The 17,337-nt window shown below is 36.9% G+C and overlaps 1 protein-coding gene across 2 annotated transcripts in view; it reads left to right on the top strand.

Moving 5' to 3' along the window:
• Window positions 1-16,558, top strand: part of asmt (acetylserotonin O-methyltransferase) — a 28,003-nt gene extending 11,445 nt beyond the window's left edge. The window contains exons 5-9 of one of the 2 annotated variants that reach the window (XM_047369950.1): window positions 1,977-2,095; window positions 9,966-10,106; window positions 13,378-13,404; window positions 14,102-14,224; window positions 15,486-16,558. In XM_047369950.1, the coding sequence (XP_047225906.1) occupies window positions 1,977-2,095; window positions 9,966-10,106; window positions 13,378-13,404; window positions 14,102-14,224; window positions 15,486-15,703 (628 nt within the window). In that variant the 3' untranslated portion in view covers window positions 15,704-16,558. The remainder of the gene's footprint in view (window positions 1-1,976; window positions 2,096-9,965; window positions 10,107-13,377; window positions 13,405-14,101; window positions 14,225-15,485) is intronic. The other variant, XM_047369951.1, reaches the window with a different exon arrangement.
• The last annotated feature ends 779 nt before the right edge of the window (window positions 16,559-17,337 follow it).

Raw genomic sequence — 17,337 nt, 5'->3', positions numbered from 1 at the left:
ACACCTGATAGACCTGATTGATGGACCTTTAATCAGGTCTATCTCGCCTAAATAATCCAGGACTGTGAAAACACATGCACAAGTAAAGAAAATATAGACCTATGTTTGAATCAGTCAGGATTAACTGATTTTAGCAAGATTGACAGTTTGAAAAGTTTTGAATAACCTTTGTCTCTTCACTGCTGGATTCAGGCGGGCAGCAGGATCTGTTTTCAACAGACAGCGGACTTGTCAAAAGCACCAACGTCCATGGATGAAAAGCCACTTGAAATATAATAGAAACTTCTTCATTGCTTTTGATAAATGCAGAGCAAGAACATCCCAACTATGAACCATGTAAACAAACTGTAGCATGCTATTGTTTAGATGAATTTGCAAATCAGTGCATTGAAATTAATGTGCCATAGCTACAAAGAATGATCTCAGCACCTGTGCTTAACTGATTTGATATGGAGAAGCAGTTGTTGGTGCTTGCTGATTTCCCCTGTGAGTACGGCGGGTAAATTAGCAAGGGAAAACAAGCACTGAAGTCATTCAGTGCATTCTTGGAGCTCTGCAGCAGGAGCAGGAGGATTCAGAGCTGGCTGGATGACTCAGACTCCTGTTTACCCATTGCCATTTAACCAGTCATGTTCTGCACCTGAATAATTTACAGCTAAGTCCTTTTTTTCAGCTCCAGTTCTCAACCTTGAGAAATCAGGAAGAAGTCAGAAAGTGTAAGAATCAGGCATGAGGAATGCGGCATTCAAAAATATAAACAGCATTATATAGAATAAGGCTTTAGCATAACTTTTTAAAATGTCTACGTATATTTACCTGTTTGGAATAAGTGTTCAACATATGAAACCTAAATTTAACACAGTCAAGGAGATATTCCATTTTCTTGTATTTCAAGTGTGGCTGTTTTCCTAAGACTTAATGCATGTTTAAAAATTAAAAAGCAAGATTGCCAAAAACTAAAATGTTCTTTATATTTATTTGTTTTTATTAAAATTTATATTTTAGTTTAATTTTCCTCTTCTTTACTCATTAGGATTCATCTGCAGGCAAATGTTGAACCGAAAACTAGAACAGCAGACGATGCCTTTCTTTCATCTGTAGATGCACAGATACTGAAATGCTCTCAAAGTTTTTTGATACTGTGATTAAACACATTGACTGGCTGAACACTTAAAAACTGATTTTTTGAGTTTGAAACAAGACCCTGGTTTAGGTTTTTAACTCAAAAAATGGGTTGAAGTAACTAATGTTTAACATTAAGGTGGCCAAAGAGTAGGTGAAAAGAACAACCCATGTTCTGGATTACTAAACAAATAATATTTGTATTTACTGTACTATTTAGTAACCCCCCCCCCCCCCCCCCCCCTAAAAAAGAAAAAAATGGAAGTTATCGTTACAGGGCTTATAGTATCCTTTGCCTTCGATGCTTTGAGATTAAAGCTGACAGTCTGCTGTTTGGCCTCAGAGTCATTTTTTTCACATCCTGAGTCTGAGTCCAACAATAACTCCGCTTCCCCTGGATGTGATTGTGTCATGTAAAGTTGCTTGGAGTATTAGATCGCTGAATATATTGCTACAGTGAAGTTAGAACAAGTACAAGGAATCCACTACAGAAGATAGAGGTTCGTGAGTGTGTGTATGTGGGCCTCATGGTGGTGCTGCTTGATGAGGTGGAGATTTCTCAGAGCAGCAGCACTCACCACAGGCTCTTCTGTTCTGCCATACCCTGTCTGTCTCACACGGGCATGCACACACACACACACACACACACACACACACACACACACACACACACACATATCACAGACTGGCCGTTGGGACAAACTTTCTATATCAGGAGTATGTCTGTTTGCACTTCAGCCCTTTGGTGACAGTTTAGAGAAGATGATAAACAAGTTTATGCTTCTGTGAGGGAAGACATGAATGAAAAAGGACAAATAAAAATAACCTTTCTCTGTTCATGGTTGTCTGTTCAGGTCTGATGAAGAAATGGTCAAATTTATGCACTTGATGAATTCGATCTGGAACATCTGCGGCAAAGATGTGGTCACGTCCTTTGATCTTACGCCTTTTAAGGTCATCTGTGACCTCGGAGGTGAGTTTTTTTTTTAACTGTGTAATCCTTGATTAGTAACACTAGTTTTGCAGGAGGAATATTAAAGGAGACTCTAAGATCCATTCCCACTTTCTCTGTAATGAATTTACCTGTCATCTTCATCATATTGAACCCAACTGGTTCTGAAAGACGTCTAGTTGAAAGGTCTTACCATTACTTTTTTTTTATTTTTTATATCTTTCCAGAAAATTAAGCAGAAACTAACACAACCTCACTATGCATCCAGTGGAATAAACAGAGCATAAAATTTATTATTGTGTGTACCGAATTAGCCTAAAAGATTAATCAATATTCAGTATTATAACTGAATTATTAAAAGTTAGTGAGGATCACTTGTTAAGGTTAAACATTAATTAGTTATCTCCAGTGTTCTTTTTTTAGAGTTGTGCCTCATGTGTCTGCAACCTGACAAAACTCCTGGGCAAGCTTTATGCAAGTAATGTGTTTTAATAGAAAAACAGAAGGAAGCACAAACCAGAAGACAGGTAAAAGTTGACAAAGAGTACCACAATACAATGTCAACTTAAGACATAACCAGTGATAGTAAATTCTCAAGCTTGAAGTTCAGTTCATAAAATGAGGATTTGTAGTGATTTTTCCAGTGAGGGAGAGGACGTCAGGAAAATGTCTTACAGCAGGAATTTAGAGACCTAAATAAATGGAACCCTGTGGAAGAATTTAGAAGCACTCTGTGTTGAGCCCACTCTATCTGTAATGTTTGCTTATGATAGAAGCTGCAATTCAAAAACTACAATTCTTGCAGCTTTCAGAGAGGCCTGTGTTCCATTACTGACCAGCATTATTACTCTGCTGTACATGTGTCATCATGTTACTCTTAACATAATTTATATTTGTGAGCTATATAGTTACAAATATTACCTACACATAATAATTCTGTGCCATTTAGGGAACAACTACACCTCACCAAAATTGCAGATAGAAGGAAAGCCAAAATACTGATACATGATTTGACTACTGCTGCTGCTCAGTCTTCTTTACTTGGCTCACAGAAAAAGAATGTGTCACATCAGAGGCTAATTATTAGGGCTAAACATGCATTTGAACAGAGCTGTTATTGTCTTAATATCAGATGACATTTTGCGATGATGAAGGACTAGGGACTAGGGATGCCAGCCAGGGCTTCCACTAATTAAAGATTCAATTTTTCCTGTCTATACGACAATGGAGACCGTTTTCAAACCATCACACTCTGGAATCTATTCACAAGTTATGCCATATTCAGAGGAAACGTGTGCTGCTGGCATGTAAACAAACAGTAGAAATGCAACTAAAATTTATAATTTTTACTAGAAAATGTTGTCGTGTAAACAGGGCCTGAGTGCGGAATGCAACGTTCTCTAGGCCAGCTGTAAAAAGTGACACCAAAACAAAACAGAGAGGACTCCCAGCTATCACTACACTGATATTTGGGAACGTTAATGTTTCTCATGCAGCTACAGTGGAAAAAGAAAGAGGTACACCGAAACACAACATAATGTCAGTGTTTTTCAACAGAAACATGGTACGCACTGCAGGTCACTCTAAACTGAACTGAATCAATCACGTAAAACAACAACAGTAAACATCACTGATACTGAAGAACAATCAACTGAAGTCCAAATCAGGCTACCTGTATCTTCCAGTCAGCCCAAACTCTGTACCTGGTATGAGATGCAAATCGAAGGATTCCCTGTTGATGAGAGGGGATTTTCCCAACAGCTGCACATGCTGCATTCAGAAACAGCCGATACACTAGGTTGTCTGGTTGTCTAAATATGAAACAACTCCAAAGTGATTTAAATATGTTTTGTTCTAATATATAGGTTTAGTCTTATATGAAAATGTTTTAACATTAACATTGACCTTTGTCAAGTGGTTATATTGTGGTATAATCTATCTGTCCAGCGATTGACTGAACCTGCTAATACTACTTTGTTCATTGAAATAAATCCAACCAAATCTCCACTTATTTCTATACTTTCCACTATAAGGTTTTAACACATACTAAAATCAGTCTAATTTCAGAAAATAAAAAAGGTTCTTTGTTTACTGCTGACCCGAGGTAAAAAAAAAATCATAGATTTTAATTTATTTTCTTGATTGAAGGCCACTGAAATTGTACCGAGGTGTGATTTCAAAACCTGAAAACATACTGAACTGTGGTTTTTGTGTACCATTATACCCCTGTGGAGGACACATAAAAAATACAACTTGCTGCCATATAAAGCATTTTTTACCTCATACACATTATGCTCACAAACCTCATTAGCCCACTCCTGGCTGTTCGGCTATCTGTAGCCACGGCAAGAACTACCCTCTGTCCTCTTTCCTCAGACTCACTCCTCCACTTAAATCCAGTTTCCATTCTCCCTACCTGTGTTTACGTCCACAGAGCTCTCCAACATTTTCTGCATGGATGACCATTGTAGCTAAAGTGCTCCCTCCATCCCCTCTCTGTGTTGCCAGTACATCCATTTAGCATATTGCTGTTGAAAAGAAAATCAGGAAAAATAATCCTGTCTCCATTCACAGCCATAGAGAGTAGAGAGATACAAGCCTGACGATGGGGCTAACACAGATGTGACATCATCATTTACATATGGAAGTGATTCCTTTTTTAGCAGGTGGGACTCTAAAGGCTTCAGAAAAGTAGTTTTAAAGGTCTATGCATTGAAAAACCTTGAAAAGGCCTATTCTGTTTTATTTATGTTTCATATCTGAATATTTATAGATTTCTGGCTGTCAAATAAATTCTTTAAATTCTGAAGTGTCAGAGCTTATGACTATTCTGGCAAACTTAAAAGGAATCCCAAGTCAAATATCCGAGAAAATGCATTACCTGTCATTCCCTCTCCAGACAATGATTAAGACATTTGTATTTAGATATCTGTGGGTTCATTTCTCAGATAAATTGTTAGATTTTTTTCGTCAATCTTACAGAAGACATTTGCAGCAATTACATAAACCACAGCTCTTAGTGAAAGTAAACTTGATGGTAGTAAAACCAAGGGCTGTGTTCACTTGCCCCTCTCTTTTGTCAACTCAGATTTATTTCTAATAGCATCTTTGAAGAGTTGCTTTACATAACAAGCAATGACACAAAGATGAAAAAGTGATGGGAGAGCAAAGATTTATAGACATGATAGAAACGATGGAGGCTACAGCTCCTGATAAACTGCAGTGGCACAATTGAAGAATTAAGGTTGTTATGAAACCTGGAATAGCTTTTGTGAGAGACAAAATGGGCTTTTCTTTTTCCTTTTCATTCCAGTCTCATTCTATTTCAAGTGAATTTAACAGATGAACATTGACTCCAGTCATGCTCTGACAGGACTATAAAAATTTAGTAAAAAAATTTGATTTAGAAGAAAATGTCTCCAAATATGAATGTTTAATCTGTAGCTTGGTTCACTTACTCAAAGATGGGTTTTAGTTCAGCATTAACAAGGGTAGCAATCCACACAAAAGTCCCTTTGTGGTAAAGGTATCTCACCATCAGCATTTACCATTTCTGCAGTCAGAAATTATCCACAGATGGGCCACATATAGCATGTGCTACATCAGCTGACCTCACAGAGGAGCTGTGTAGCCACAAAAAGCACCTTGCATCGATCCTTGTCTTTTCCTGCTCCTGTGTGACTTTTGCCACATGTCTGTTCATGCTTATGCATGAAGCTGCATATCCAAAAAGTGTGAGCATGTGAGCTTCAGGAGGGTGAAGAGCATGACTGCTGTGTCCCATGTAGGCCATGTCTCTCACACAGCATCTGTTGAGTTGGTGCACACCTGCTGCTCTAGTCGTGTCTCTGTCTGTCAGGCCCTGCCAACTAGCTTATTGGGTCTCCTCTGTGAATCCATCCATCCGTCCGTCCGTCCGTCCGTCCGTCCGTCCGTCCCTCCGTCCGTCCATCCATCCGTCCATCCATCCATCCATCCATCCAAGATATATTAAAACCATTTCTTTTTCCAAAGTGGAATAATTATGCAATGATAAGTGCCCAAGGTTAAAGCTTTTTTTTCAGTTTTGACTTATGTCTAGTGGCATCTGCGCAATAATTTAGTGTCACTTTGCAGAAAAACGTCAGCTGTGAAGTGCACATGTGAGGAGAAACTGCAGAGTAAGTCCGGATCAATATCTCGACACGTTCTCCAGACATTTCCAAGGATATTGTGACTACACACAAAAATATTCACACCACTTGACGATGTTCACATTGTGTCACATTACAACAAGCTTCAACATATATTCTGAATATTCTATGTTATAGACCAGTACATGATAGACCAGTGAAAGGAATGGGTACATGGTTTTTAATGTTTTTAAAAGTGAAATTCTGAAACATGTGGCATCCATTTGTACTTTAAAATAAAATGTGGTATAACCAAGTGCCTTCAGAAGTCAACCTAATTAGGAAACCTACTGTTTACAGTTAAATCTCATTATAAATACAGCTGTTCTGTGAAGGACTCAGAGGTTTGTTAGAGTACATCACTGAACAAACATCGGAAAAACCAATGAATACTCTAGATAGAAGGGCCATGGATGAAGGTGTGGAGAAGTTTAAAGCTGGGTCAGGTTATAAAACAATGCTCCAAACATATTGCACAACTGAAACCTAATAAATCATGGTTGTCCACCCAGACTAACAGACCATGCAAGGAGAGTAACAATCAGAAGCAGCTAAGAGGCTGAAGATATCCACAGCTCAGGTAGGAGATTCTGTTGACAGGAGAACTATAAAATGTGGACTCCACAAATCTGGCCTTAATGGAAGATTGCAAACAACAAAGCTACAAAAAATCCATAAGAAGTTCCATTTATAGATTGCCAGAAGCCACACTCCACATCACCCTGAAATTCCCACATGGAATTCCCACAGGAAAATGTGGAAGTAAACATGGAGACAGCATCAAGCTGTGGCTATGCTTTTCTTCAGAAGTTGATAAATACAGGGCAATCCTGGAAACAAATCTGTCAGTGGCTGCAAAATACTCTACACTAAGGCAGATGTTCACCTTAAAGCTACAATAAAATGGTTTAGACCAAAGTGTATCAATATAATCAGCTCCAACATCCACCACATTTGAGGGATCATGTTTCATTGAGTGAGTTTAAACATATTTTAAATCTTTTAAACAGTCAAACATCTGGATATAACTGTTTATGACTGGTTATTGTTTGATTACATTCAACATACCATTTACAGCCATTTCAATTTTTTATAGATTTTCTTTGAATTGTTTACATATGTTTTGTAATGCTTTAAAAATTCAGAAACGTGTCTATTTAGTTCTGTCCTGAGCTGCTGTCATTTTGGTCAGGACACCTGTGTAAATGAGACTACAAATTGTATTAGGTCTTTGTAAACACAAATGAATAAAGTCAATAAATATGGTTAAATGTAACAAAATTAGGAAAAGTTTAAGGGTTATGAATACTGTGGCAATGCACTATATGGCCACATACTGGCTAAATCCAGAAATGAAGGTAAAAACCTGACAGCGTTGGATGCGATTCTTTGAGGCAGCCGGGTAAGCTGAACAGTGTGCTGTATGTCTGATATTGCTCTTCACCGTGGCTCTTTGATTCTCCTCCTCTCCTGACCCCTGTTTGATGTGAGCGCTACCTAGCATCTCTGTGTGCAGAAAAGAGAGAGTTGACATAGTGGAAGCCAGGCATGTTAGAGGATAGCTGGGAGGAAATCTTGCCCTGTATGCACTCACATAGACAAACACACAGTGGCCCACCTGACTGGGTTTTATAGGTTTGTCAAAGTGACATCCTTTGAAGGTGTATTCTCTCTCACTGCAACACTATGCCTTTCTCTTTTTTTTCCCAGTCTCTGACTCTATTACTGTCTACTGCTCTCTCTTGCATTCTCTATTTTGAATTCACTTTTGTTTGTGAGGCATAAAAAAAATATAATAATTCTACTAAAGCATTAAACTGAAATAAATATATTCTTACGTTACATTTCTATTTTGCTCTTATGAGCTTGAGTGTGTGTGTGGTCACTTCGGATTCCTGTACCAAGATTTACCTTCATAGAAGGTGGAATATCAACCACAGGAAGAGTACAACTCCATAGTTCAAGGCCACAATCTCTCACACATAAAGTGAATCATGCTGAATATATAGTGACATCTGTTGGAGATTAGATAGGTTGGACAGGACAAGTAAAATGTCACATCTTGAAGTGCCAAGCTGTAGAAGCACAGAGGAAAAATGGGTAAGTGTTAAGGTTGGAGCAAGTTTGACAGGTGTTCTATAGATACATCCTGAAGCTCTTGTTGTGCATTGTTAGTAACTAAGTGGTTAAGTGAAAGACAACTGGTGAATTTGTGACAGAGTGATAGGCAGTTTGGGCCTATTAATGCAGCTAGAGGGTGACAGTTTGCTCACAGAGAGAATCTGTTGGAAGAAAAAATGGCTGATACAACAGAAAATGACAGAGAGATGTGGGACTATACAATGTCTTTTACTGTGAAATACTGCAGCGCTGATGCATTTTACCATTAGGTTCTGATCCAGTCTAGACATCTGGATTTAAATATGTTCACATACCAATATTTTCCAATCCAAAACAACTGTACTTAAGCATTTAGAGTTGGTTTTGGTCATGGTGTTGTATAGTATTTGCTAATATTAACCACATCAGTGCTGTCAGCTATTTCATTTTTTGTATATCTTCTCTTGTATTTATATTTACTTATAATTATTATATATGTACTTATATTACAGAATCAGAGATAGCCTGAGTTTGTTTGGGATAAGCATCTAGAATTTAATTTTTGGGCTCACCTCCAATAAGGCCCATTACCCACTAGCCTTAAATCTAATAAATCTAGGTTTTAAATTTAAGTTTCACAGCTCATTGAAAAAGAGGCTATTACGTAGATGGAGAGACAATATTATTTTTTGTTCACTGAGTCCAAAGACCAGAATCCAAATAAATATATTGCTAATATACAGTATATTTCCATAAATATGTGCAACTTATACCTTATATAGATGTTCTATGTTTGTTAATTCAGGTTCTGCATGCCTTAATTTTTAGCAGCTTGGCTTGCTCACATTGTAAATATTTTACTATCTAGCCTCAATAAGCTGCAAAATTAACATCTGATCTTTAAGGGACAAAAACATTGATATTGATTCTAAATATGTAGATATCACATCAACTACTAGAAAGCCTGCTGAACAGTAACCTTGGGTTAAGGTTAAAAAAATGAGTAGCTCAAGATGTTTGCAAAGACCGTTATATACAATTTTTGATCCTTTTTAACCAACAAGGTTAACACAGGTTAGTTCTTTTATGAAATCAAAGAAATATCCTTGGGTTATTATTAAAGTAGTTTTAATTGACTTAAAATGTCCATGCCATTCATATCTTTCCAAGTTCACCATGTTATTTTAAAACACAATAAAAGTCTCTGCATTTGGGGACCGTTGTGCCTTTCAGTTATGTGTTGTCATGGAGCTAAACATGGATTTTTAAAAATATATTTCAGATTTAGGTTAATAAAGAAATGTTATTAGGATCAGCTAAGGACAGATGAAATTAAAAAAAACATTTTCTCCAAACAGCTACTTATGTTACATAGAGTCCCTATTTTTCTGCATTCTGGTCATCTGTGTCTGTTTTATTAGTATTAATGTTACATAAACCTCATCCCCAAAGCAGCAACATGAATACAAATCATGCTAGTAAATAATGAGTTATGAAAGTATCTCATGCCCTTGTGTGCTGTATGCAGGCTTGTGTTTTGTGATGATCCATTTCACTGTCAATGAAGGTTGTTTTATTTACTGTTCCATAACTAAATGTAATTCTGTCCTTCTCTTCAGGCTGTAGTGGAGCATTAGCCAAGCAGTGCACGTTGGCCTACCCGGAATGCACTGTGACGATCTTTGACCTCCCCAAGGTAGTGCGTGTGTCAAGGGAACACTTTGTCACAGAGGCTGACCAGAGGATAGGATTCCAGGAGGGTAACTCTTTGAATTCTCCTGACAATCATAGTATATGCTTTAGGTCTAATATACATATGCACATTTATTGCTGTAAAACCACAAAAAGAAATGCTCTTGTTTTTGTTTTTAAATGTCTATAAATCCTGGTATATTTGTTATCTTTGGCTGTATTATTTGACCTTTTCTGCTTAAATGTAGCACAGATAAGCATCTTCAATCTCATGTAAGTTAATCAAACACCTTGCACATACCAGGTCAAGGAAAGTGATTAAAACAGAATTGAGGTAAATGTTTACTTTTAAAAGGGAAGCGTGCATTCGCTGTCTTGCTGTCCCTTCACAAATGTTTAGTCAAATACATTGTGATCAAACCCTGTAGAATCTCAACCTACGCCATAAGAATATCTTAAATTTGTCATAAATCTGTCTTTCAGCCAGCAATACCACACAAAACACATGTATCATTTGTGGTCATCGCACATTATGTTAATAAAAAAAAGGAAAACACTGTGAAATGTATGAACTGCATACAACGTAGTGCCGGTTCACCCTTAACAAGAACTAGTTTTAAATATAATTAAAATTATATTTAAAAAAATTCAGGTTCACAGGTCACCACCTAAATATTTTGAACTAAGTTCACAGATCCAACATGAAAAAAACTGATTTTTATTCAGCATATAAATTCTGAATAAAAATAAATTTAAAAGATGTATACAAGTCTTGCCATTATTTACAAATTAGCCTATGGATTACACCTTTGCTGGCAACCGTTTTATTCTATCCATTGTCTTTGCTTACATAAACTGTTTATAAAAATGGCTGAATTTCCACCATAGAGACTCTATACCTATGATTTCAATAACAGCTGTTCCCATTTACATATTTTAATAGTTTCATCGGCAGGAATGAAAATAATGACCGAAAAGCATATGTTTAGACTACGTTTATAATTGACAGCGGCCAATTTTAACCCTTGTTTGACCATCAGGTCAGCCCAGATGGGATTTGACATGAGTTTTGCTTTTGTTTATTTTGTATGACCCACTATTATTGGATAATCAGTCCAAAGTAATACTGAAAAATTGCCAAATACTGAAAGTTAAAGTTGTTGCGGACAAAAGTACTTACTCATTACAGTGTTATCTAAAACAAACCCACTAGAGTAAAATCCCAGGATATAAGACCTGATCATACATGTTTAATTTCGTCTCCTCGAGAAAAGTGTGGATGAAAAACATGGTGTCTAGAGAAGGGCAGAACATCTTGACAAAAATATTTGCATCATAGCTCACCTTTGTGCTGAAGAGTACTGAACATGTAATCAGAAATGTTACTGAGAATGCAAATTGCTCAGGAAAATAAAAGCCCTTAATCTCAGTAATAAAAATTGCAGTCCCTATTTTTGAACATGTGATTTCCATAATGTGAATGCAAATAGCATTCACTCTATAGCTGATGTCTTTAGTAATAACCAGGTCAAGTCAAGTCAAGTTTATATATATAGTGCTTTTCAGCAACAAGGCACTCAAGGCGCTGTACATAAGGAAAAACATTACAATGATACAAAAAATCTACTTTTAAGGCTAAGCTTAAAACTTTCCTGTTTTATAAAGCTTATAGTTGGAGTGGCTTAGGTTATCCTGAGCTATCTCTGTAGTTATGCTGCTATAGGCATAGGCTGCTGGAGGACATAATGACCACTTTCACCCTCTGCGCTACATTCTCACACTACTCTCCAATTTTGCATTGTTTGCTGTTATTTCAGCTTTTAACTTTGTTCTCTTTTTTCTCTTCCTAGAAGGTACACCTGGCCTGGTTTTGTGTCTACCTGTGGCACCTTTCTGGAGAGGGAAATCGTCCGACCTGCTGGCAACAACTTAATGCTCACCCTCTACCGATGATCCACATGGCCCTGTCTTTCAGTGTTTAACCCTTTCTCTCTCCTAGACATGGCGATTGATTGAGCTTAACTGTAACTAACTGTATGTGCTCTCTTTCAGACTCTAACCTTGAAAACTGGCACAGAGTTTATCTGTTCTTTCTTTCTAGGTGAAACGACTAAAGGAGGTACATCCATTAACATTTACTGTTCCTTCCCATAGAAAGGACTCCTGGATCAGTGCTTCATTGTTCTCTTAGTGTCTCTGCTCTGTTCTCTCAAACCTCCAGTCGGTCGTGGCAGATGGCCGCTCACACTGAGCCTGGTTCTGATGGAGGTTTCTTCCTGTTAAAAGGGAGTTTTTCCTCTCCACTGTCGATACATGCATGCTCAGTATGAGGGATTGCTGCAAAGTCAACGCCAGTGACTGTCCACTGTCTCTACATGCTCATCCAGGAGGAGGGAATGCTGCAAGTCACTGACTGGATGCAATCTGCTGGGTTTCTTTAGACAGAAAAACGTTTTGTCCAATTTGAATAAATAACTAACTCTAACTGCACTGTTCAATGGTTAGGATTAATTGGAATGCATGTACCTGACTGTTGTGAAGTGTCTTGAGACAACATGTGTTGTGAATTGGCGCTATATAAATAAACTGAATTGAATTGAATAGAAAATCAAACAACAGAGGTAATAAAAAAAAAAACAAAGAGAATAGAATGATGGATAAGAAAACGAAAGGAAACTTGGACTGAAAACTTAACTAATAATGTTTAGATAACACATTCAAAGGCCACTCTAAAAACATACGTTTTTAATCTTGATTTAAAGCAATTTAGGGTTTTGGCGCTTTTACAGTTTTCTGGCAGTTTATTCCAGATTAGTGGATCATAAGAACTAAAAGCTGCTTCTCCATGTTTGGTTCTGGTTCTGGGTATGCAGAGTAGATTTGAGCCAGAAGACCTGAGAGGTCTGGGTGGTTGATACACTGACAACAAGTCTGTAATGTATTTTGGTGCTAAGCCATTCAGTGATTTATAGACTAACAGAAGTATTTTAAAGTCTATTCTCTGAGCTACAGGGAGCCAGTGTAAGGACTTTAGAACCGGGGTGATGTGCTCCACTTTCTTGGTTCTAGTCATACATTTTAAACCACATTTCAATGCAAAGAAAAGCAGTCATATCTCTTGTGTACGGTATAGTTGTTGCCCATCACTTCTTATTCAATCCTTATATGTAGTCTCTTAAAATTGGATATGACTGTAAATAAATATGCAAAGACATAATTGATATTGGCAGCTATTAACCTCATAATCCTCCTGACTGACTTCTGTTAGCCTGAAACTGTTTTGTACAAAACTGTCAATTTGTAACACACTTCCTTTGTTCCGTTGCTCCTCAACTGCAGCTGCAGCTGAAAGACTCACAGCAGCAGGTATTCTTGAAATCCTGCTGAGAAAGTCAATTCCTTCTTGTCCTGCTGTTCACATATCCATGTGACAGGAGCTGCAGCATGAGGCCTTTAAACCTATTTTATGTCAACATTGTGAATGTACTTAAAATTGACTTTACAGAAGTAATGACTAGCTCGCTAAACAAACTGCATGGACCCAGATTTCCACAGTTAATGTATTTCTCCCTAAAAAAGAAATCAACTAAAACTGAATGTTGGACAGAGGCTGGAAATTTGCTGTAATCAATTGGAGTTAAAGGCATCTAAAATAATTAAATTTCATCAGACATTAGCCATTTGTAGCAATTACATTTAAGCGTGTAAACTGCTAATCGAGTCATGTCATTATTCTGAAGGCTTGTCAACAGAATTAATTATTACATGAAATAATTAAATCAGATAAAAAAATGCCTGTGAACCACTTAAGGCAGCCCAGTTTCAGTCCTCAGCATCACATTGCACAATGCTCACACAAAATATTTCACCCACCCCTCTTCTGCTGATACTGTTAGATATATGACTAGCATCGCTCTTACTGCAGTGTTACCTGGAGGAGTATGAGGGAGAAGTTGGAATTATTGCTTTCTCACTTCATGTTGAAAATCTTACCTCATGGATGAAAATATTGTATATTCATTGAGCTTTCTATTAATTTTAAGTGTTTGTGTGTCTTTTTAAGGGGACTTCTTCAAGGACTCTCTGCCTGTGGCAGATCTCTATATTCTTGCCAGAATCCTCCATGACTGGACAGATGAGCGCTGCATAGAGCTCCTCTGCAGAATCTATAAAGTCTGCAAATCAGGTCTAGATGTGTGTCTGTGTGTGTGTGTCCGTCTGTGTGTGTCTGGGTGTGAAAGGGATGAGCGTTTTTTTTCCTTTTGCTAGAAATGAGATCACAGATTGTACCCCACGATGCAGCTGATCCCAGGAAAGTCTGTCCTTCTGGCTTTGATCAAAGTCAGACTGCAGACACAAAAATCAGACAATATGAGAGAACGGTGCATAAAGGAGGGGAAAGACAGCAGATTAAAAAGAACAGGTACATACGTTGACTAGACAGCCGGTTGCATTAAAGCAAAGCTGGAACTATTACTAATAAATCAACCAAACATCATTCATTAACTGATTTTTAATAGTAATCAGTGGTAAATTGTGAGTCAGTATCATGATGTTATCTTGTAAATGTACCCAGATTAATAGTTTGACAAGTAATGTAAACATCAACATGTTTATTTGAATTTATTTGTTACAGACCAACAAATTGTATATTTTGAAGAGGAAATAAAAAGATACTGTCATGTACAGTATTTCTATTCAACCCCTTTAGTTTGATATTCCTTAAATAAAACCCAGTGGACACAATATCCTGTGTGTTTTTTAATCTTTGTCACTATAAATACAGCTGTTATGTGAAGACCTCAAAGTTGGTTAGAGAACATCAGTGAAAAAACAGCATCATGAAGACCAAGGGATACAGCAGATGTGGGGGCCACATCATGCTGTGGGAATGTTATTCTTTGGCAGGGACACTGAAGATTTTCAGAGTTTAGAGACCTCAAAAGACTTGAGATTGCGATAGCGGTTCACATTTCAGCAGGACAACAACTAGACATACAGCAGGAAATATGGCCAGAGCTACTAGCATGCAGACACAAATCAAACTGAGACTCTGTAGCAATAAACCGATGTAGACAGACACTGTTCATCCAAACTGTCTGAGTCTAGATTTGGAAAGGTGGAGATGTATAAAGAGAGGACCTGCAGCTATAACTGGAAAGAAGGTGGTTGAGACCAAATCTACAACAAGATTTTTAGATTTTTATTTGTAAAAAATGTAAAAACTATGCACCGTTGTTCATTTTGTCACAATTGTTCACTACTTTGTATTGCTTTTTCCACATAAAATTCCAACAAATACATTAAAGTTTGTGGTTGTAACGAGACAAAATGTGGAAAACTCTAAGGTGTTTGAGTACTTTTGGTAAGAACTGTATGTTTGACAAAATTAAACTCAATAACAATCCATTAAACAAACATAATATATTAACTCGTTTGTGATGTAGGAGGTGCCGTGCTTCTGGTGGAAGCACTGCTAAATGAAGATGGGTCTGGCCCACTGACAGCACAACTCTACTCCCTGAACATGCTGGTGCAGACGGAAGGCAGAGAGAGGACAGGTGCTCAGTATGCTGCCCTGCTGGCTACCAGCGGCTTCACCAACATCCAGCCCCACCTCACTGGAAAAATCTATGATGTTGTTCTGGGTCACAAAGAGACTTAGATAAAGAAAAATAAAATAGGTCCTGCTCGAGATGAGCAATAACTCAAGATGTTTTTAAAATTGCTTATAATTACTGAGCGTAAAGAATCCAAGCTGTATGTAAGAATTACATTTAAAATTTGCTTTTTCTAAGTGATAATAATGTCTTATTAACCAAGTCAGAAAGTTTCAAAGGTGTCCTTACTTTTGCACCTGTAGCAAAGTATGGATCAACATAAAATACTGTCTAGTTTTTTTTTTAAAAGACAATTTACACGCATTCATGTAAACTGTAATGCCAGTCCAAAACTGGGTAGAAGGTGGGCTGTACTAACCGTTTATTGGCAACAAAAGCAGAGTATTATTGAAAATTAATATAAAATCTATTTTTAATCCAAGCTCTTATAAGATGATCATATAGAAACCTAACGTTAAGTCATTTGCAGAGCAGATTCAATTAATACAAATTAATGTTTATCCAACACTGTACCATCTAATGTACTATCTGTAAGTTTAGAAGTTATCGATATGGACAAGTGAAATCTATATATTTAGTCTTTTGACATATAATACCAATTTTAACTAGGTTAAAAAAAACTTTGGAAATACTTAATTGCAGAAAGAAGAATTTTATTTCTGTTATATAAATAACTGAATCATCTGCATAATCTTTTATTTTATTTTACTTGTTGTTTTTATTGTGTTTAGCTGTTCTTTCTTTCTTGGTTATTTGTGGTATTGTTGGTGCCTGTGTCTTTTGGTCATTTTTATGTTTTTGTTTTATTTTAATTTGGTGACCTGTACAGTACTTTGGTCATTCAGGTATGTCAAGCACTTCTGTAAGAAAAATAAAAGTTGATTGATTGATAAAATAAACGTTTGTTGGATTACATAAATAGGAAAAGGAATTGTTCCCAAGAGTGACCCATGAGTAATATCAGTCTTCACATCTATAGCGATAGATTGTCGTCTTCTGCATCAAAATAAATTTAAAATACAGTCAAAATGAATTTATAAGACTTCAAAGCCTATACAAAAGCAACTCAGTTTCTTGGTTTGTATTCTAGAGATGCCCTGAGAAATCTGCTGGTGACTGGAATCAGAAGATTTTGTCTTTTTCCCATCAGTTATTACTTAATGCTGTAAGAATACTGAAAGGTATTTTCACGATTGATGGCACAACAGACAATGCTGGCAGTCTTATGGAAACCTCACAGTTAATGTAATGGTTTACATTCTCTGCAGAGAAAACTGCAGTATACTACATGGAGTCTATTGGTTAGTTATGCTAACTGACTAGTGCTAATGACACCAATAGAAGATGCACAACACAGTTTAAATGTTATCTCTGTAATCATCTTTATTTTAAAATATTTGTATAAACCCCGTTTAACCACAGAGCTCTGTAAAGCAAATGTTCTCTCCCACTCAAACATGGAGGGACGCCACCTCTGCACATTACATTCTGAGCTATAAAACATTATTGAGCTATAATATGTCTTGTAAAGGTGTAAATGAGATATATTGGAATTCTTTTTGTTGAGTTTTATTTGGAACTATAACTCTGTCTTATAATCTGGAGGAATTGTTTTCAGATTTTCAGTTATTCAGAGAAAACTAACTTTAGGTTGTTTTTTTTAATTATTGTTTGAAGT

Source organism: Girardinichthys multiradiatus, chromosome 7, assembly GCF_021462225.1.
Source record: "Girardinichthys multiradiatus isolate DD_20200921_A chromosome 7, DD_fGirMul_XY1, whole genome shotgun sequence".
Classification (NCBI taxonomy): Eukaryota; Metazoa; Chordata; class Actinopteri; order Cyprinodontiformes; family Goodeidae; genus Girardinichthys; species Girardinichthys multiradiatus.
Note: the sequence above shows the minus strand (reverse complement) of the source record. Positions and strands in the feature narration are given on the sequence as shown.